Here is a 23,375-nt window from a genome sequence, read left to right on the forward strand (position 1 = left end):
CTGATCTTTCCATTTCCCCCAAATTTAAGCTGTTGATGAGCATTTCGGCCAACTCCGTGCAGGGTTGTGGCGCACACATCCCCAGACGTCAGCAGGGTAGCAGTGGCATGTGTATCCCCGGGTATATGGACTACTTCATTTATAATAAAAAAAAAGACGTGTTGCTGCAGTTGGACAAGTAGAGGGGTATACAAGTCTGCAAGCCAGCAGTTGCAGAAAATCATTACAGGGATTCTTGCTAACAACAACAAGCGAGCTGTGCAGCACAGGTAACTTCCAAGCTAAACTGTCCTGTAACAAAGCTAGCAGTAGCACTTAGGGATGGGTACCTTTCACATTTGAACCGATACCGGTACCTGTGAATCGATACCGGTACCCAACGGTACCTTTTTTCGGTACTTTAGTCTCAAGAAATTTTATTTACCTACCTCAGTCGTGAAAAAAAAAATCCAAACTTCAAATAACTACAATTTCGACAGTTTTCGGCTTGCCATTGCTCCGACTGCTTTGTTGTTGAATCACGTCAAATCCTAGGTAAGCATATATTGTGCGTGTGAACGTTGACATGAAAAGAAAAAAGTTAAAAAAAAAGGTATCTCACTTGATTCGATACTCTGTAGTACTGACGTGTTTCGGTTCGGTACCTCAAAAGTACCGAATTCGGTACCCATCCCTAGTAGCACTACCACAAACTGCTGTAACATTAGCATGTTCACATTAGCTAGCTGTTGTTGACAGGTTATTAAAACATAGTAGGCTAGGAGCGGTCAGGTGGCGTAGCGGAGATTGCGCTCGTCACCAACGCAGGAGACGCTGGGTTCGAGACCAGCTCTCAGCGTTGCTACCAGCTTGGCTGGCCGTTCATACTAATACAATTGGCAGTATTAGGGGGTGGGAAAGCTGGCGGGTGGGAATCTGGCGTTGTGGACAGCGACGCCTACAGGTCAGGTCTCTTCAGGGTGCTTGCTAAGCGGGGGGAGGACTTGGTGGAGATAGCGTGCCCTCCCACGCGTTACACTCCACCAATGAGAGTCCTCGCTGCCAAGTGAAATGGAGTGCTCTCTCTCTCCCTCTCTCTCCCTCTCTCCCTCTCTCTCTCCCTCTCTCCCTCTCTCCCTCCCTCCCTCTCTCTCCCTCTCTCCCTCCCTCTCTCTCCCTCTCTCCCTCCCTCCCTCTCTCTCTCTCCCTCTCTCCCTCACTCTCTCTCTCTCCCCCCCCCCCCCCCCCCCCCAGGGAGAAGCCCCACGCGTCAGGTTTCATTAAGGTTTCACACACTCCCGCGCCGCGGTCCCTCTCTCTCTCTCTACCAGGGAGAAGCCCAGTGCGTCAGGTTGTGTGTAAAATGGGTGTGCGTTTGTGTTTCCCCGCGCGCGCCGTCAGGTTGTGTGTCAAAGAATCGTGTTTATTTCCCCGACAGAAGCTCCTCTCTCTCTCTATCTATCTGTCTCCCTCTCTCTCGCTTGTTCTCTGCCTCGCTTCACTTTGAGGAAGTGAAGGTATTTCCACTCGCTCTGCTGTTGAGGGGGCAGAGATATGCAAATCAGTACCTTATTCACGTCAGCAATACTGTCAAATCAGAACAGCTTAGTTGAGTGAGGGAAGATCTCGTGAACTCGAGACTAGACTGATGAGTCAATATGATAATTAACGACACAGACCACATTGATATAATCCCCCATTGCTAGGAAACAATGCTAAACACTGGAAAAGGCCATTTATAATGCATGGGACCTTTAAGTCTGACACCACGTGTGATGTATATTCATGTCTGGGGGCCAAACGCTCCACTTCAGACAGCGGGAGATACTAAGAGCACATATCCCAAACAGTTTTTTATGACTCAGATCCATTAAAACACAGGGGACACGGCACTGAGGCACATTGAAAAGACGAGAACCTCAGCCAACGCAGGAAGCTTGGCCCCGGAAACCGTTTATTGGAAGGTCGAAACGTCACCGTGACACGACTGAACAACCGAATAGAAATTAGTGGGCCCATGCGTGCTAGCTGTCCATTCAGAACTGACCGCTAGAGCCACACAGCTCCCAGTCTGCAGAGTCCGTGTCAACTGGCGACGTCAGAGGTGCTGAAGGGAAAGTAGCGGAGTGCAAATAATGCGGCAACGTAATATTTCAATCAGATCTCACTCCAATGTTTTCTGCCATTTGGTTCCATTGTATTGAAGTGACGGCAGACAATTCTACTGCAGATATCTCCAAAACTAAGGGAATCACACCAAAATTATCTGGATGGATGGATGGATAGATACCGGTAGATAGATAGATAGCACTCTGGGTAAGGGTCAAAGGGTATATGAGGCTTAATGCAACACATGCTGTTGGGAGGCTGTGGCTGGGTGACAGTGTACCTGGGAGGCTAGGGTAGGGAAGCTGATGCCATCCTCTTTCAGAGACTTGATGGTGGCACAGAGGAGGCTGAGCTGGGGGTCCTTCTGGAAGATCTCCACCCACTCCACCATCAGACCCTTCAGCTTGTCACACACCTTAGGGTGGGCCTGCAGAGGGACACAGATACACACGTTACTCTCCTCCGTTTGTCAATAGACAACGTTCAGAAACTAAAAGGCTGCCCACATCTAAATGGACTGCATGGTTTTGTGAGAAATACCAATTATTCCATCCATATTATTTTCTTATCTGAGAAAGTCTAACCCACATTTAGTAATCTTCTAGGATGGCCTAGAGGTAAAGAGGCCGGCCAGTAACCGAAAGGTCGCTGGTTCGATCCCTGTCCCTGACAGGAGGGTGTATTCCAACTGTGAACTGGTGACTGAAGGGTGGCTGGTATTACATCTAGTGCCCACCATCCTGCCTAAGTGCATGGTGTGTATGTGTAACTAGGAGGGATACATTAACAACGCCTTGTGTACAGTAACAATAAAATAATCTTTCATTATGTTAAAAGTGTGCGAGTGTATGTATGTACAAGTAGTTGGGACTGCTCATCCAAACATACATAAGGATACAGTATGTAGGACATGCTAGACTGTTCCAAAACTGATTTATTAAGTCACCGTAAAATTAACCAAAATTAATAGGCTACATTTGAGAAAGGTCGGTGTGGTCAGTAATGAGCATGATAGAATAGCCGATATCCACATCGCTGTCATATAAGCATCCCATTGTCAAACGATACATATAAAGCATACAGGTATATTTGGAGCAGCTTTCCTACCTTGCTCAGCACACCCCGCACTTCGCTGGCGAATTCCCGCGAGCAGATTTCTAGGTGGAATATTTTGCCACTGTTTGAGACACAGGCGCCGAGCAACTGCAGGAGAAGAGATCAGACGAGTGAGAATGAGCTCAAACACTGGGTTCACATTGTTGAACGGATTCTGCCCACCTGATGCCCGAAACGTGTCGGATGCAACTCTTCCACAAAGAAAGACCTTTTCAGAATGCCCTTCCTCCACTGAATTATAGATGCGCGTATTAACAGGAGGCAAGGCATTATGAATGGTTTTATGACAGACTCAATGAAAGGGCAAAGGCCTAAAATAGAGCAATTCATGTGACAAGGTATTTGCTCATGGTGACTCAGAGAGAGAGGAGAGAGAGAGAGAGAGAGAGAGAGATCACATGCTTGTTTATGTCTCAGTTACCTGTAGTGTACACTTCCCCTCTATGGATTTAAAGGGTAATACCGCTTGATTTCAGAATTCAAATTAGATTTTTCTATGACATGTTCATGTGTATAAGTGAATATGCGTTTACTGTCCAAAGAATGCGAGTGGAAGGAATTGGTCCAACCTGTGACTAAGCTGTCTGCAATCGAACACTATGAATGAGTATTTTAGTATAATCTCCTATTCACTGTCAAAGGAGCTGCTCCACATTGTACAACAATAATTAAACACAGATTAGAATATTGATTCTACAGTCTCCTGCTTTGGGAGAGAATTCTCAGGAAATGAGTGGTATTCTCCCTGGCACATCAACACTCCATCTACACGGCCAACTTCACCTGTACGTGACGGCTGCTTGATGTCAATATAACCATCGACAACGTGTTTTCCACTGTCTATTTTGCAGAGTACTTCGCCTAACACAGGAAATAGGCTTGCCGCTGCTGCTCTGCTCATGTGAGCTGTTCTAACCCGTTAACGTGGGGACGCCAAAATGAAAAGCAAGACCTTCTGCGGCGCACACACACGCTGCCGATGAAGCGGAACCATGATTAATGTTATTAGTTAGCGTCGTGTTTACCAATCTATCACACGTCAAAATGTCTGCTGTGAAAAAGGTCTATTCAGGGCTTCTTTTTTAACACTCCTGTTATGTTTGGGGTCAATTTGACCCCATTCAATGTTTAACGTAAGTTAAATGGTTAAAAATATTTGTTTTGCTTATTATTTCATGACTTTTCCTAATTGAATGAGGACAAATAAACATAAAATGAACACGATGATGTGTTTTCAATGTCCTGTACACACTTTGTACGCATCTTGTACATTACATGTTCCTTGGGGTCAATTTGACCCCAGGCTGCATTAACCGTATAAAACATATAGAAATGTCAACATTTTACACATATTTGTTTTGGTTGTTTAGGATATTGAGGTGACTTGCATGCAAATGTATAATCTTAAAAAGACTTCCCTCTGCTTTAGGGCCCTAATCTAACATAATCTAACCACACCTGCAGTGAGAGAACCACTCATAGTTCACATGGGGGAAGGGAGACTACCCACGAGAACTCAGATATTTCCTGTGAAATGGGGAGGGTGTGCATATTATAACAATTTAGCAAGAACTCCGATATTTCGCGCAATATGGGGACATATGGTGCCCACAAGGATATTGGTAGTTTACAAAACATAGGGGAGAAGTAAACATATAAAAGCTTGCACAGCAGCCTTCTAAACAATTTCTCTTGGCGCTCTGTGTGGTTTCTCTTCATGTTCTCTCTCAATTGAAAATTACCTTGAAGAAAAGGTTTTCTGCCAGTGAAGTTGTCACAGCTCTTGAAAGTGACATAGAAGAGAATGTGCCTGAGACAAGAGGATAATGTTGAGGAGGACCCGGATTATGAGGGATCGTCGTCTGATGAGAACGAGATCCTTAGTGCAGATGCTCCAGTCCTGTTGTCTCTCAACCACAAGCAGTTATCATATTCCCACTTGAACAACAGTCAACAGGGTAGGCTTAGTGCTGCTAATATCATAAAAATGGTTCCAGGCCCCACCAAATACTCGATTGAGATTTTATGGTGATTTATCTATTTATTTATAGTCACACAATAGATATTCTGGATCTATAATGGGGTGGAGGGGGAAGTGGGGGTAATTTTTTATTTAAATGGTTATTTAGGTAGTCAACAAAGAAACAAAGCACCTGAAACTAGGGATGGGACCAAATATTCAAAAATTCCAATAGTTGTTTCTGTTATTAAGATCGATTATTTTTTTTACAATCGAATATTCGTTTTGTAAAAAAAGACGAAAAATAGTATATATTTTTTTTTTATTGAAGCAAACACTTATTTAATTCCTTTATATATTTAGAGGCAGCCTAATTTTCATAGCCTAATTTATCAAAAAGATGCACATGCTACTGTTTCTGTTTGTTTATTAAAGCCGGTTGATGGGCCAATGCAATGCTGTTATTATAGGCTACAATGGTGAATGGTGTCATTTTGATTTATTGTCGGTCAGCTGATAAAAAAAATATATATATATTATATAATATTTTTTTTCTTTTAAATATATATCATTTGGGGGGGGGGGGTATTTGAATATTCGATATTATGAATCACGAATTTCCGAATAGCACTTTTGCTAGAAAGTCCCATCCCTACCTGAAACATGACCCCAATGATAAAGGGTGTAAAGTCAATTTGAGGATAACGAGAGGGTTAAGACCATTTTAAGACCACTTTGAATAGAACTTTCTATTTCATGGCCATACTGGCAAAAAAGTATGAAGGAAAATGACTGAAAGAAGTAATTACCGTACTTTTCGGACTATAAGCCGCGGCTTTTCCCCCCATTTTTCGACCCTGCGGCTTATATAACGGTACGGCTTATATGTGACTCGACGTGACCAAACCCGAAAATGTACAAATCTAAATATTGCTTTTTTGACTGCATTGAAATGTTATTTATCTGTTCCCTTATTTGCTAAACTTAATACAACTTGTAAATGAGTTAATTCTTGTTATTTGTCCGACAGTATTGTGTCCCAATGCTAATTACATATGGTAATTAAACATTAAAACACCTGCGGCTTATAGTCCAGTGCGGCTTATATATGAACACATCATTCAATTTAGCTGCTGCGGCTTATAGTCAGGTGCGGCTTATAGTGCGAAAAGTACGGTACATATAAATTGTTGGGGGGGAACTGATAGGCTGTTACCATACTGCTTACTTTGCAGCCTGGACATTTACCCCAAACACTTTTCAATGAGATGAAACTTCTCTATCAAAATCATATGTAAAGAAATTTTTAAGGCTTTACTATTCTGATCATTCAATTTAACACTTTTTAAGACCCCCACAGGAACCCTGTCTATTGATGTAACAAAAATACACTGATGCTATGCCAACACAACAGAGTGTGAGTGTAATATGATAGCTAGTGCCAATCCATACTTCCACTACTGCATTGAGTGTGACAAGGATATAGTACAAACTCACAGTGGTAGCCTGCATGGCAACGTGAGGAACCTTGTGAGCAACTCTCTTCATGGTGGATCTGAGGCAGTCCTTCGATCTGGAAAAACATAATGGAAAATAATAGAATATTGTTTATCACCAATTTTCTTTAAAAGGACAGATGTATTTTAAACCTCTTAAAATATTCTATTTTGAATAACAATGCGTTATTATAGTTATCAATAAACTACTGAAAATGGCTTAGCAGCATCTCTACACCTTTAACATTGTTGAGAATCTATGAATGTGCAAATTGGCAAAAAGCACCCATTGATATTTACTGTACCAGGAATTCCAAGTCAACAGCTTATAATCTTTCAAGACATGTCCATACCTACTCAGCTCTCAGTGTACTGTATGCTGAAGCTAAAAGGTGTCAATTTACCACATATTGAACCATGAGAGGTTCAACCTATTTTCACTAGGAATATTCTTGTAGATATAGATATACATAGATAATGTATGTAAAAGCTAAATAGTATATTATGCTGTATTGTATTATGAATTAATTATGAGAAGTAGGTATTGAACATATAACACTGATGAGAACAATGGAAGAATTCAAAATACCAGTTTCTGACCGAAGAATAATTGCCAACTTATACTGGAGGCAGAAGGCTAATGTTAGAATAGGAAAGGAGAAATCAAGAGACTTTCCGGTGGAGAAGTGTGTAAGACAAGAATGCATCTTGTGCCCTGTACTCTTTAATATGTGTACAGTGAATCACTGATGAGAAAAGGTCCGAGAGGAGGGACAGGAGTCAAACTTGGCGAAGAGAACGTCACCAATATAAGATACGCTGATAACACCGCTATAGTCTGTAACTGTCAAGAAGATCTACAGGACATGATGAATAAGCTGAATGTCGAATGCAAAAACTATGGAATGTCGCTAAACACAAAGAAAACTAAAGTAATGATCATTGAAAAAACACCAGGAACTGTTTGTAAAATACAGGACGTGGATGGAGAAAAACTTGAACAAGTGAAGGAGTACCGATACATGTACCTTGGAAGCTGGATCAGTGAAGGTGGAAGAGCTAAGATGGACCAGTGTTTCCCATTAATTACCTAGACTGTGGCGACCCACCACAGTCTAATTAGTCCCGCCAGTTTTATAATGAACCAAAAAAAATTATTAAAACGTTTTGAATTTTTATTATTTTATATAAAGTTTGCCAATATGGGTGTATCAGTAGTATTGGCAGTAGTAGTAGTCGTAATAGTAATCCAGTATTTTTTTTTTTTTTTTTTTTTAATAAACCAGTTCAACACAGGTAACCCCACTTTTGCTTCATTTCTTTGATGGCTCAAATGTATGCTCTAGTTCGAGAGCTCACAGAACTCTCCAAATAGCTTGTTGAATTCTACCAATCTTGTCTGTACACCTTCCAAGTTACTGTCGTCGTCCTCATCCATTAATTGATTCATCCGTTTCATGTGACCAGTTAGCTGACATAGCTTAGCTCTCCTCTTATTGATGGCATGACGGACCTTTTCCTCATAGGCCTTTTGTGTCATCTCAACCTTCTTAGGCTCCGACATTTTGTTGTTATCCTTCTTTCAGCGCTCCAGTAGTTAGTGTTGATTCCTTTTTCCTCTTGGAATACAGTTTTCTTACTAATATGAGGGCTGACGTTCCACTCTACTGGTTAAAGTTGCTTACTCGTGAGTAGTACGTTCATTGATCAAGAAAAATAATGTCCACAGCCGCTCCAGTGTAAAATAAAGATATCCAAATGGTTTATTTCTCTTCCACAGCGAAGTTTTTCTTTACAGAAGTGATCCTAAAGCTATTTTCCTAAATATTCACATCACTACTACAAGGTAAGAAAACTGTATTTTACCAGTCTCCAAAATCACCGCTGACTCGACACATGACAAAATTCCTCCACACCTGAAAGCCGTAAATCAACTTGCCGGCTCTTTCCACAGCAAAACGGTAGGCAAGGCACCCGGGTCTAGAAATGCAGGCTTCAATCTATGTTGTTTAGTCCAGTGGTTTTCAACCTGTGGTACGCGTACCACTAGTGGTACTTGGTTGTACTGCTGGTGGTACTTGAAAAGATTTATAAAAAAATAAGTTCAGGCCACTGAAATTAGAAGCAGGCCAGGCCAGTGTTTCTAGTTGCGGCAGCACGATAGTTAGATAACCTAGGTGGGGAACAACCAGGAGATCACTGTGACAGAGAGTATTGCAGTCTAAACAGTCATACATATTTTATTCAACTTCAGCCCTGATCATAACCATTTTTATTTTTAGATTTTTTTGTAATGTCAGATAAAAAATGAAATACTGAAAAGAGTTGTTGTTAAATCTGACATTACAAAAAACTAAAAAAATTCATCAAAATCTGTGTTGTTGCTAATCATTGACACATGCCTAGCCTGTAATAATCCCCCCCAGAAAAATGTACTTTGCATTTGATATATTGAAAATATTTTACTTTGTGTTTTTTTAACAATAATTTGTGATGCCATCACACGAACTGGCATTTAAAGGGTTACAATTAAGAAATGTATTGAATGTTTTTTTTTTTTTTTTTTTTTTTTTACAATTGTGATGCCCATCACAAACACTGGCATTTAAAGGGTACATTTAACAACATGCTGTGTGTGTGTGTGTGTGTGTGTGTGTGTGTGTGTGTGTGTGTGTGTGTGTGAGAATGAAGGACAATTGCTTGCTGTGTGAGAGCGAGAGCGAGAGAATTAAGTACATTTGCTGAAATACAGTTGTACTTAATTTTCTCACTTGCTATGTGAGAATGTTAGTTATTATGTTCTCAATGCCCCTTGCATTGTATGAGTTGTGTGGAATAGTTTGCTAGTTCTAGTGCTACCCCTTTGTACATTGTGGCTGTGTCTGACAAAAGTTAACAATAAATAATGCTATTAGGATACATTTGCCTCCTGCGTGAACTGTGCATAGCTGAATAGACTGTATTTTAACGTCGGTCATATGGTGGTACTTGGAGAGCCAGCTACGTTCTCAGGTGGTACTTGGTGTAAAAAGGTTGAGACCCACTGGTTTAGTCTATCTGTTCAGTACTGCTCAGCACTGTTTCAAGATGCACACTGACCTCTTCTTCTTCTTCTTTTGAATTTCCGGCAGAGTAGACGCATCGTGGCGTATTACTGCCCTCCACACTTCTTTTGATGATCTCTTCTTCTTCTTCTTCTTCTTCTTCTTCTTCTTCTTTCTTGGCGTATTTCTTCCCTCCTCATTTCTTATACTACACTAGTGGTGTTCCATCTTTAGGCCTCTTCAACTCACACTTTCTCCTTCTTCTCTGCTCCTCTTGCCTGTCCAATACTAATACATACCCTAACGCTATATCCTCTGGTTCAACTCTGAAGCATGCAAGAGAATTGTTGAATATATATAGATACACAAATGTTCTAGAATGTTCTATTATGACAAATAAGACGGTTCAATTACTTTTATCTAAATCCAATCAATATTCCTAATGCCGTTTCAATGTAAGGTTATAAAAATAAACATTCATATAATACAATAACCTAAATATATAGCTTTGGCTCCTCTACACCAGTGGTTCCCAAACCTCTCTATGTTATTTGATACTATCTTGTCTAGCACAGTCTCTGGAGCGTAACAGTAAGAAGCATTTTGTATGAAAGTATTCTGTACTTCTGTATGACAACTATTAAAGAAACTTATTGAGGCACCCCAGCCGTTCCATGCATTTGTTAAATTCCACCACCAGCACACCTGATTCAACTAATAAAGGGCTTGTTAAGTTGAATCAGGTGTGCTGGTGGTGGAATTTGGTGCCGCTTTGACAACCCGAAGAAAGCCATGGATTTCATCCGAAGCTCGCTGAGCAAGCTGGCTGGCTAGCTCGCTGAGCAAGCTGGCTGGCTAGCTCGCTAGCTTATCTGAGGGCTGCTAACCTGTTCAAGGTCCAGCTGAGTGCAGCGGTATGAAAGGGAATCATCCTAGCCGGTAAGGTGTAGTATATTGACTGTGAGCCAACTGGGGACTAGCCTAAAAGACTATTGAATAACGCAGTGACTTGGTTACTTGCTACTTATCCCCCACGTATGACATTTGCGGTATGACTTGTCCTATCTTCGCTCGTTATGGATGAGCGGGGTTGATTTTTTTTTTTTTTTTTTTTTTTATATATTTCTTCTCATTTCCTTTTACTAGCCTACCGGCTGTCCTTCAATATCCTGTTAGCGTTCCTTTAGCGTTAAACAAGCTGGACTCTCGCTAATTCATTGAGAATGAATGATGTCACTTTATGACAAACGTGCGCACATTTTTGCCAAAACAATGCCGCGGGTGGGCGGCGCTCAGAGCGAACCACTCTACCGACGGATCATGGACCAGAATCGTATCGGTCTGTGTTTTTGTTTTAGTTTTTTTTTGTGTTTTTTTCATCACGCTATGTTTTGTTTACAGCGTGTCATGGTTTTCTTTATTGTCAAGAGCCCTGCGTTTGTCGACATGGTTAAAAATACTTCACTTAGTTGTCAGTATATCATCGGTCATTATTACTATTCTACACGCCCATGTCTGCTCAGAATAATAATAAACTGTGCCTCGCCACATGGAATGTAAATGGATTGGGTAATGTAATCAAGAGGAACAAGGTACTTTATAAATTGAAATCCTCCAGGTATGATATAATGTTTTTGCAGGAATGTCATTTGTCATTGGATGAATCAAAGCGCTTATGTAAGGGATGGGTGGGTCACGTGTTCTGCAGTGCCGGTACCAGTCAAAGTAGGGGAGTCATTATACTAGTGAACAAACGGCTGCAATTTAAATGTCTGAGAGAACTCAAAGATGAAGAAGGGAGGATTGTCATTATTTTGGCTGAGATTCAGGGGAAAGTATTTATCCTAGCCAATACATATGCTCCTAATGGGGATGTCCCAATGTTTTTTACTGACCTGGAATGTAAATTAAATGACATGGGTGACTATCCAATCATATGGGCAGGGGACTTGAATATTACTATGGATGCTGTTCTGGATAGAAGTACACCAACCACTGCTAGACCCCCCAGATCAACCTCCACAGTGGGAGGAATGTGTTCTGCATTGGGGCTGGTAGATGCTTGGCATACTCTAAATCCTAAGGGGAGGGACTATACTTTTTTTTCTTCGGTTCACGGTGTATTCTCAAGGCTTGATTATTTTTTTATCTCTAAAGATCTGCTCCCATCTACATTGGCCTGTTCAATTGGCAACATTATAGTGTCAGATCATGCAAGGGTGACCCTTGAGCTGCTCCCCATTGACCGTGCAAAGAGGTCCTCTAGATGGAGATTTAACTCGTCTCTATTGCAGGATACAGACTTTAAAGCCATGCTGAAAAATCAGATTGATATGTACCGTACTTTTCGGACTATAAGCCGCGGATTTTTCCCCCATTTTTTGACCATGCGGCTTATATAACGGTGCGGCTTATATGTGACTCGACGTGACCAAACCCGAAAATGTTAAAATCTAAATATTGCTTTTTTGACTGCATTGAAATGTTATTTATATGTTCCCTTATTTGCTAAACTTAATACAACTTGTAAATGAGTTAATTATTGTTATTTGTCCGACAGTATTGTGTCCCAATGCTAATTACATATGGTAATTAAACATTAAAACACCTGCGGCTTATAGTCCAGTGCGGCTTATATATGTACACATCATTCAATTTAGCTGCTGCGGCTTATAGTCAGGTGCGGCTTATAGTGCGAAAAGTACGGTATATAGAGACAAATGTTCCTTCTGCGCCATCAGCAGGGGTTGCTTGGGAAGCTCTGAAGGCTTTTGTGAGGGGTCACGTAATTCAATATGCATCATATAAGAAAAAGCAGAATGCCAAAAAAATGGGCGATTTAGAAAAAATGCTGCTGGTTGCGGCGGGTCAGCTCAAACAAAAAAATATCCCCAAATAACTTAAGGCTTGTAACTCAATTAAAGTATGAGTATAATTGTATCCTTTCACAGAAGGTCGAGTTTGGATTGTTTAGGGCCAGGCAGAATTACTTTGAATCGGGGGACAAAGCCGGGCAGTTGCTGGCCAGGTATATTAAACACAAGGAGTCATCATCCACTATTTCGGCTATTCAGGTACAGGGGGGAGCCGTCGTGACTAAGGCTAGTGATATTAACAATACTTTTAAAGAATACTACATGGGTCTTTACACTTCCTCTTCCAAGGCGACACAGCAGGAAATTCCTTTATTTTTTAGCGGGCTGGATCTCCCTACATTAGACGCGGCTCAACGTGAGTATTTAGACGCCCCAATAACAGAAGATGAAATAGCAGAGGTTATTAGGAAATTGCCGTCCGGTAAAGCGCCAGGGCCTGATGGTCTTACAGCTGAGTTCTTTAAATGCTTCTCAACAGAGTTGACACCTCTACTGCAGAGTATGTATATTGAAGCTTTGGATAGAGGCTATTTACCCCCCACCCTATCACAGGCCTTGATATATTTAATATTGAAAAAAGATAAGGAACCCTCCGAGTGCAAGAATTATCGTCCAATTTCCCCGATTTCCCAGGATGTAAAAGTGCTTTCCAAAATACTGGCAAACCGTTTGGATGGAGTAATATCCTCCCTGGTGCATCCTGACCAAGTTGGGTTTATTCGCAAAAGAAATTAGTCTGATAACGTCAGACGCCTTATCAATGTAATGTGGGCAGTCAGTAGCGATAATGAACCAACGGCCGCCATCTCACTGGACGCGGAAAAGGCGTTTGACAGCGTAGAATGGGAGTACTTATTTTCAACCCTGGAGGCGTTTGGTTTCGGTCAGACCTTTATAAAATGGGTGAAGTTGTTGTTGTATAACCAACCGGAGGCAGCGGTGCAAACAAATGGGATAATCTCCTCATATTTCAAACTCGCCAAGGGTCACCCCTTTCTCCTTTGCTCTTCTGTTTAGCGCTTGAGCCCCTGGCAGCAGCTATACGTAAGGACCCAAGTTTCCCTGGAGTTACAGTGGGGGGCGCGGCCCAAAAACGTATGCTTTATGCAGATGACATTTCACTTTTTGTTACAGACCCAGGCAATGCTGTACCTGCACTACTCAAGACAATAGATACGTTCTCAAGATTCTCAGGGTATAAGGTTAATTGGTCGAAGTCGGAGGCTCTTCCCCTAACGTCCTACTGCCCCAAATCACTATTTAAAGATGGCTCCTTTCAGTGGCCTGAAAAGGGTATTCGGTATCTAGGGATTCTTTTCCCCAAGCAAGTAAACGACATTGTTAGTGTCAACTTTGACCCACTACTAGGCAAAATCTCAGCGGATGTGGAGAGATGGGCTCCCCTTTTCTTGTCACTATGGGGCAAGGTTAATGTTCTTAAGATGAACTGCATTCCCAGAGTAAATTACCTCCTCCAGTCACTGCCGATAGCAATACCTAGCAAGTATTTTAAACAATTTGATAGAATATGCAACACATTCCTGTGGAACGGTAAAAGACCCAGGATGCGTATTGGTAAACTACAACAGCCTGACAGAGATGGCCTGGGTCTCCCCAAATTATTACTATATCATTATGCTTACAGTTTCAGACATATGACACAGTGGGCCCTGCCCCCTGAGAGAGCGCCTCCATGGTACATAATGGAGCAGTCGGTATACACACGGCTGCCCCCACTGTCGTATATTACAGCTAAATTACCACCAACTGCCCGAACTCACCCTATTATCTCTCACATACAGGCCGTATGGAAGAAGGCGTCTCGCATCTTTCATATCAACCCACATTTAAGCCTGTCAGCAGGCTTATGGGCCAACCCAAAATTGTGTATATGCAGATCCCCCTTTATGTGGAAGGAATGGATAGACAAAGGCATCCTCACCCTGGGGGACCTCTATGAAGACGATGCATTAAAATCTTTTGAAAAACTCATTCAACAATATCAGCTGGCCAACAATCAATTTTGGAGATATTTACAATTGAGGCATCTTCTCATAGGCACATTTGGCTCGCCACATGTCCTCCCCCAGGGTACAGACCTGCTGAAAAAGATTTTGGCTATTTCTGGGTTGGGACATGAGGCCTCGGTCTACTATTCCATGTTTATCGACACCGACAGGGAGGGCAGTGGGATATCCTCTGCTCTCAAAATAGTCTGGGAAAAGGATCTAGGGGTCACATTTGAGCAAGAGGACTGGGATATAATCTCAGGGATCCCCAAACAGGTGTCCAGGGATATTAGAACAAGGCTAATACAATTCAAGATCTTCCACCGCATTTATTGGACCCCCTCTAAAATGTATAGACTGGGCCTGAAAGAGAACCCAGATTGCTGGAAATGTCACACAGGGGAGGGGGACCTAGTCCATGCACTCTGGTCATGTCCGTAAATCAGAGACTTCTGGAGTAACATACATGACTACATCACAGAGGTCACAGGGACGGAGTATGATTTCTGTTCTGGTTTATATATCCTGGGGGATCCCTGCAGTCTTAGCCATATCGCAAAGCCCCTAGCTGATTGGATACAGACTAGTATTATGATAGGCAAACAGATCATAATGAGAGGCTGGAAGGCACCAGAAGGCCCGTCATTCCGGGAGTGGAGAACTGGGTAGGGTAGCTGCCTATGAGAAAATATCTTTTAGTTTAGGAGAGAAAGGAGACAAATATATTAGCAAATGGGGGAAATATTTGCAATTTCACTCACTATAAAAGGAGGAGGGGCACACTTGTCTAAGACAGCGACGATGCACATGAGTATATAATACCTGACAAATGCACCATGTTTATGTAGACAAGAATGGCTCTATGTTTTAACACTTTGAGCGCCACGCCTGGTTTTCCGTTTTACCGGCTGAATGCCACCATCGGCGCCAATGTTAACGTTAATATCGCCTAATCTATGTTTTAAATTATGGCTATGTGTCTAATCTGCCCATCGCATTATCAAATACTATTTTCCAGTCAGTGCTGTGAAGGCAGATTGTTTTTTTATCGCGTCGTTTCCGTTTCAGAGTAGTTAGAAAAGCCCCCGTTTTGATATAAAAAACAGCTCATTCTGGAGCATTCTATGAAAATCGTCTTTTAGTGGAATATTCCACAACGTTGATATTCGTCGGCCTTTTTATGAATCGTTTTCAAATAAACGCTAGATGATCAATATTATACGTGCACGCAAGCACATTACGGCTGCGCACTGATAATCGCTCCGTTGATTTCCTCACAGACTTTTACAGTGAAACCGAAAGAGGACATTTCACAAAACAGCTTATAACTTCATCAAACTTACTCTGATTATCCTAACACTGATAACATAGAGTCCTTACCTGACATCAGATGGTATCCAACTGGTATATTCCAATTCCTGATCACCATTCGAAAAAATCGATACGTGTATGGATCCAACGCTATACTGTAGATCTCCATGATCAACGGGGATCTGAGGTTCCAGAATGAACTGTGGTAACCCCGGCTGGATCAGTGAACTGGAAAATGTGGAGTACCGGATTTTTTTCCCCATTCATTTTCATTGAGTCCATTCCAAAATCACTTATGTCATCTGGGAGACGACAGGGGGGCGCTTTTTTCCACAGTGATCGCCGGCGCCCCTCGGCTATACTCGGGTAGGCTCGGGTGATGCAATAATTTTTCAGATCGCTAAAAAAAAAAAAAAAAAAAAAAAATCCGAGAAATCTCGTGAGTGGCATTCAACCACCTATAAAAAAAACCGAGAAATCTCGTGAGTGGCACGGAAAGTGTTAATGTAGATTTATTTTTTCATTTGGTGTTTTCTTTCTGTTTTGGTACTACTTCCCATTATATTCTCGGCTTAGTCTAATTTATCTTTCTATTTTTTATTTATTATTTGTTATGGTAGAATTTTTCGTTTGTTTAGGTTTACTTATTCTAATGTCTTTTTTTTTTCCCATATGGGGGGTTGGGGGGTATCAGTGTAACCTAGACGTTGGGGGTCCAGGTGTCTATGTTGTCCTTCAGGACTGACCCATGCTGATGCAAAATATGTCATTCATTGTATTGTCCTGAAGTACTGTGTGCAAAAAGAAAAAATATGCAATAAAGTATAAGTCATAAAAAAACAAATACATTGAATGGCTGGGGTGCTTCGAGGAGAGGATTGGGAAGCACTGCTCTAGGCGATTTTGTGTTTTGAGAACAAAGTTCATCATAGATCTAGCCTCTTTATTTTGCTCTCAAAGTGCACCAGATTGATGCATTTAACTTTAAAATGTAAAAGACAATAAAAAAGTTCCGGGGGGGCATGCCCCCGGACCCCCCTTGAGGGGCAGAGGTTCACCCACCACAGTCTTACAAAATCCTGTGGGAAACACTGTGGACATTAAGAGCCAGCGACGAGATTTCTAGTTAGTTCATGCCAACCGTTGAGTGCCAGCCGACAAGAAATCCCGTTTTTAATTGTTTTTTTTTTTAATTATCGATTTCCATTCATTTTTCATCAATCTAGCCTCACGTTACCAGTGGGGATCTGTCTGAGCTCCAACAGGGAAAATACCACCCCCTATCGTCTCTCCGGATACTGCACCCCATTGGATTGGATTGAATGAAACGCATGGGGGGAAAAAAGAGTCCGGATTCCACATTTTACTTGTCAGGCAAGTAACCGGAGACGATCCAAGTCATTGCCCACCATCAGAACAGCGTGGAATATGACTTTTGACCACCCAGTGTTGGACCAATAAACGCGATCGATATATGGAATGGTGATCAGGAATTGGAATAATCTTTTTGGAGAACATCTGATCTGAGGTAAGGAATCTATTTTACCAGTATTGGGATAATCAGAGCTGTTTTCACCTATATATCAACGTGTCCCCTATGTGTGTATGTGGCTGTGAGTGTGTGTAGCTGATCAGGAAATAAGATAATGGATTTTTCAGCCCGCTTCTATAGCGTGCATAAGTACACATATACTATCGACAGGGTTAGAAATTAACATTTTTTTTCAATGGCTTTTTTTGCCCCCCTTAATTGATTTTCGGGGGCTTTTTTTTGTATTTCGGGGGCACAACATTTTTATAATTTTTTTTACAGTCTTCGTCCCTATGTTTGATAACGTAATGTTAATGTCTCCATATATAGGGCTCTACGCTAACCTTTTTCCCAAGGAGCACATGTGCTCCTAAATAAAATGTTAATAAATAAAATCTAAATACAAATTTAGGAGCACACAGAAATTTAGGAGCACAGTGACAATTGTTCAAGTAACACACACACACACACACACGATGTGTGACATCATGGCTTGGTTTCATGTTTTGAGGTACCTTCAATTATCTGTAAATAATACATACATACTCTATCTAAATAGATTAAATATTAGTCCCTGAGGGCAAGTTGTGTTGTTGTCTTGATATATCTACAAATAGCAGACGAATAACCGGTTGCCTCTGGATCAATGAATGTCTAATATTGAATAATATTATTAGATATTTTATTTTTAACATCCCTAATTCCAACAGTCAAGAGGCTTGTTTCAAATTGATGAAAAACCCCACACACGCAACGTTTGTGAGTATAGGCTCTGGCCAGATCGATCAATGAAATACGTTTCGCGCTCAGCGCTGTGGAATGAAGGAAATGCGCATTGGGATCGGATTTGGATGTTATTCTTTGGAGTTGTGTTACAAATGGAACGGTCTTTCCCCGCCGAACACAAGTTACTTAACGTTACACAGTTGCTTAGCTTGCTAACGTTAAGATAGCAGTGTAATGCTTGATGAGAGCAGAGCGCTCTGTCTCAAGTGCCTGTAACACGCAGCGGGCCCCGCCTCCCTCCTCCTTGGAACAAACATTCCACCCAAAAACTGAATTTCAGTCCAGTTTCAATCTGAACTATTAACAGCGGAGCTGTTTTGTAATCTTCACAATCACTCGTCTGTCTCGCACACTGCAAGTAAATGATTTTTCCGGTTTGCACACACACATATTATTAGGGGCAAATACGAGGGAAATGCTCGCACTGTAGAGCATATATATAATTATATATATAATTAGTAAACTGTCAGGGGCTTTTTTTGCCCCCCTTAACTGATTTTCGAGGGCATTTGGTCAATTTTCGAGGGCATTTTGCCCCAAAACCCAGTTAATTTCGAACCCTGACTATCGATAATCTAGCGTTTATTTGAAAACGATTCATAAATAGGCCGAAAAATGACAACGCGTTTTGTATATTACAGTAAAGCGCGATTCCTGCAGATTTTTTTTCTTTTTCTGAACGTTTCAAAAAACGAGCGTTTTTCAAAATGGTTTAAAACGGAAATGAACTGATTAAAAAACAATCCGTTTCGACAATGTTGACTGCAAACAAGTCATTGATAAGCGAAGGTCGTATTAGACACATAGCCATAATTTTAAGATAGTTTATGCGTTCACAAATATGAGAGCTCTGTCATTGAATAGAGCGGTGGCACGCAACGGGATTAATAGGACTCGCATGGCTGGCACGGAAAGTGTAGAGAAGAACCGGAATTGCAAAGGGCGCATTCTGGAACCATAAGGAATTATTGAGACTAAACATAAGTTGGAAAACGAAGACCAGGATTTTGGAAACGTATGTTATGTCAGACTTTTCATACGGAGCAGAAGCATGGATGCTGAATGAAGAGGCAAAGAGGACAGTATGCAAGGAGGACAGCTGCTGGAGAGGTTGAAAAAGAGAAAGATGGAGTTGTGCAGGCATGTTCTGAGAGGATCCAGCGGGGAGATGTTCAAGAAGGTGGTGATGGGGAAGGTGGATGGAAAGAGAGGAAGTGGAAGACCAAGAAGAGGCTGGGTAGACGACGTCTGTGATTGGAGCGGAGTGAGAGGCGGAATCACGGAGTTGGAGAGAAGAAATGGGGACAGAAGGGGTTGGAGAGTGATAGGCAACCTTCGGAACAAAGAAGCCACCTGATGATGATGATTGTTGTATTGTATTATGAATTTGATAAGGAGTATGTATTGTTGTTTTAATTGTCTGTATGCCATGTGAATGTTGTGAGTGTATAAAGTCTGTAACTATATTTGACGTGTTATGGACCCCAGGAAGATCCAAATAAACTTAAACTTAAACATCACACATACAACTCAGATTTTAGGAAAGTACAGAGAAGCTCCCTCTCTCTCTCCAGGGAAATAATGTGGAAAAGATGCTCTGGTGACAAGTTCTGCACAAACATTCTGTATAGTCAAAGGCATGCCTACAAGAGGAGTTAACAAAGAAAAACATGTTTCTGAGTGGAGGGGATCTTTAACACCTTATATCCAACAACTGTAATATTGTTGAAATCACAATATTAGCTACAGCTACAGCAAACCGTTATTATTTAAACAGAATCTCGTCTTCTTCCTTCCAGCTCACCCATTTGGGGTTGTTCCAACCCTGTCACAGATGTCCATGATGATGCCCCAGTCATCTGTTGTGTTGGTTTCATTGGTCGCTTTCTCTGGAAATATGAGAAGTGGTGACATATGGTATGATGAGGAAACGGTTTCAGTGCAATCCTGGCTACTGTCTGTGATTGATTTATTTTTTTTATTTTTGTCTGAGTCGGTCAACACAGAGATAATCAGCTATAATCAACCACAACAGCTTCAATGAGTTCCTGTATGGCTCAATGGGTAGAGCATGGCACTAACACTGTGGGTTTATTTTGATTCCTACTGCGGCCATTCATACTCATAATTAATTCACAACCTTAAACATTTTTATGGATGTTTAGATGAAAGCATGATCCATCAAGTAGGTTTTGTATGTTTCTGGTGGTCCACCACAATATCAAACAGAATCCACCATAAATAGATTTCCCAAACTGATAGAATAACACATTAATAATGTCTCATCTTGTATGTACAAAATCCTCCAATATATATATTCCTTGTCGTCCCAGCTTGTTGCCACCACCACAAATAACCTACAAACACTTTAGTGGTATGTTATTATGAATCGGTAAAACACTGCCTGATTTCCATAGTGAAACATTATTCTTCATTCTAGGACAAGGTAATGTTATAGTTGACTATAATCGTGTGTATATATACAGTATAATGGGTCAGTGGCCTACATGAAAATTGCTCAGAAAGAGTTAACGATATTCTATGCTATTTGAAATTATACAAATTGTACCATTTATACTGTGCAAGATCTGCAAATTGATTCATGTGAATGACAATTATAGTTTTTCCTACATAATAACAACCCAATTACTATGATTAGATACTTCGCTCTTTCCTGCTTTCAGCTAGTCAACAGAAAATGATGAGTGCAGTATGACCTGGCTATAACCAAATTACAGTCTGCTTGGTGTTCCTCCTGGGAGTGATGATAAACTCATAAGATTTTGCATGAGAATTTACATGATCACTTAAGCAGTGGCCATTATATGAAATAGTAGTCTCTAAACATACGATACATCTCAAAAAAGTCAATCTAGTAACGTTAACTACTAAGTGTTGTCAGTTGAAACTTTCCTTGTGGTGGACCTGTGGCCTGTCTTGAACGGTTAAACGTTACTTTGACATACCATGCTATAATAGTTGAGTTGAGTTAGGTGAGCTGGTTTGATGATTGATTGAAAACTTTATTAACAGATTGCAGAATGGGTACAGTACAGTACAGCTCAATACATACAATTGTTAAGGGGATGCAGACCAGAGAAAGACGTTAGTCTTGTTTACATCAGGGTCCCCCATTTTCAATTAATCATAACATTATGACATACAGATAAGACAGTACTGCTACATCTATACATGGTCCGCTAAAGCTAGCTAACAATATGAACTTAAGTTGTCGACAGTATGGGGAAAAGATTGAGCTGGCAATACTGAGCTAATATGAGGAAACACGTTGCTGAATCATAGCTAGCGAGTTGTTGTTGTTATTGTCAAGTGACAGGGCTGGATGTCGCTACCAAGCAATGCGAAGCTAATTCGCAAGCTAACGTTAGCTAGCTGGCTAACCGTCAGGTCATTGTCATTAATGTAACGCCAACAACGAAGCCGTTCACTTACCAACATCTTGGTCAAACGGATTCTGGGCAAATAAAGGCATGTTAACTGTTTTGGAAAAACAATCCAACGTTTTTCGGAAAAGACAAATATGATTGACTAGTACGTTCTCAAGAATATACAAATATATCCTCTTCCTTCTCCATCCGACTGTCACCAGTTGCTTCTTCCGGAAACTTCTTCTTCTTCTTCTCAATGGGTTTAATGGCGGGTCGCGACCACAAAGGGCACATACCGCCACCTACTGTACATCCCAGCAACTGGGCAGATAAGCAAGCTTCCGGAAACTTGGATGTCTACAATAATGCCTGTCTGAATACTCGTGTTGACACTCGGCTCAAATGAGAGGGACACACGAACTGTATTATTTTTTAAACCTTTATGATTCATAACCATCGTGTATCGTCGTTCACAAATATATCATAATATATCAGCTGATATATATTCGATAAAAGGGCCTGAAAACCTATCTGTTCAAAAAGGCCTTTGACTGTTAGCTTTTTATTTTTATTTATGTATTGTGCTGGCTGCGGACGTTTTTTATTTTTTATTTTTCTGTTTATACTATGTTTTTAATTAACTGTTCTATTTTGATCTTATTTGTATTCTGTATTTTATTTGTTTTACTGATAACTATTTTATTTTTGTAACTATGTTTTAACCCTGTAGTGTAGCACTTTGGGATCCCAGCGAACAAAAAAAATGCATTACAAATTCAATCTATTATTATTATTATTATTATTATTATTATTATTATTATTATTATTATTATTATTATTATTATTATTATTATTATTATTATTATTATTACTATTAACGTTAGCAAGCTTTTTCTGTTCAAGACTGACTGTGTCAAATATGGTGTAACAGTGACATCTACTGGCCGTAATGGGGAAGTTCATTTAGCTACAGCGTTTTAAACCGGCTTCATTATTATATAAATACGTTACGTGGAAAATATCAACAGGACATTGTATCTTGTAAATATATTAAACATAATTTGAGATGTTCTGTAACGTGTGGCCCCTACAAATGTCCTAACCCAGTTGTACAATAAAGACCAAGCATGGCTTTGTCAGTATTCCAATGTACAGCCCCACCCAACCCCACCTACCCAACCTCCTCCAATGTACAGTTTCCATGTCAAATGTATGTCAGTATTCCAATGTACAGTGTCCCCCCCCCCCCTACCCAACCCCCCCCCCCCCCCCCCCACCTCCAATGTACAGCCCCACCCCACCTACCCAACCTCCCCCAATGCACAGTTTCTATGTCAAATGTATATACTCTTCTTCTGGATTTTTTTAGTATCACAAACAGTACTGTATTTGAAAATCTGGTATGTCATAAATGTATAGATGTAGCAGTACTGTCTATCTGTATGTCATGTGTGTCATATGATGAATTGAAAATGGGGGACCCTGATGGAAACAAGACGAAAGTCTTTCTCAGGTCTGCTGTCTGCATCCTCTTAACAATTGTATGTATTGAGCTGTACTGTACTGTACCCATTCTGCAATCTGTTAATAAACTTTTCAATCAATCAATCAATCATATACGTGTATTCGTTATTTTTCCGATATCGCTTTTTCTATGATCAACGTCGGGAGGAACTGCACGTCGCGTAGAGCTGCGGTAGGGGGCGCTCCGCAGAAAGCGTACCACATTGTCTCCCGCCGAGCTGTGCTTTTCCATTTCCTGGCGTTAC

The 23,375-nt window shown here is 40.9% G+C and overlaps 1 protein-coding gene across 2 annotated transcripts in view; it reads right to left on the reverse strand.

Annotated features, from left to right (window-relative positions):
- stam2 (signal transducing adaptor molecule (SH3 domain and ITAM motif) 2) overlaps nt 1-21,827 on the reverse strand; it is a 58,024-nt gene extending 36,197 nt beyond the window's left edge. For both annotated transcript variants that reach the window (XM_084309512.1, XM_084309511.1), the window contains exons 1-5: nt 21,671-21,827; nt 20,022-20,106; nt 6,662-6,737; nt 3,196-3,291; nt 2,369-2,515 (exon numbers count right to left, since the gene is read on the reverse strand). In XM_084309512.1, coding sequence (XP_084165638.1) covers nt 2,369-2,515; nt 3,196-3,291; nt 6,662-6,737; nt 20,022-20,106; nt 21,671-21,710 — 444 coding nt within the window. In that variant the 5' untranslated portion in view covers nt 21,711-21,827. The remainder of the gene's footprint in view (nt 1-2,368; nt 2,516-3,195; nt 3,292-6,661; nt 6,738-20,021; nt 20,107-21,670) is intronic.
- Between the last annotated feature and the right edge of the window lie 1,548 nt (nt 21,828-23,375).

This window comes from Notolepis coatsorum (assembly GCF_963971535.1).
Source record: "Notolepis coatsorum genome assembly, chromosome: 3".
In the NCBI taxonomy this organism is placed as follows: Eukaryota; Metazoa; Chordata; class Actinopteri; order Aulopiformes; family Paralepididae; genus Notolepis; species Notolepis coatsorum.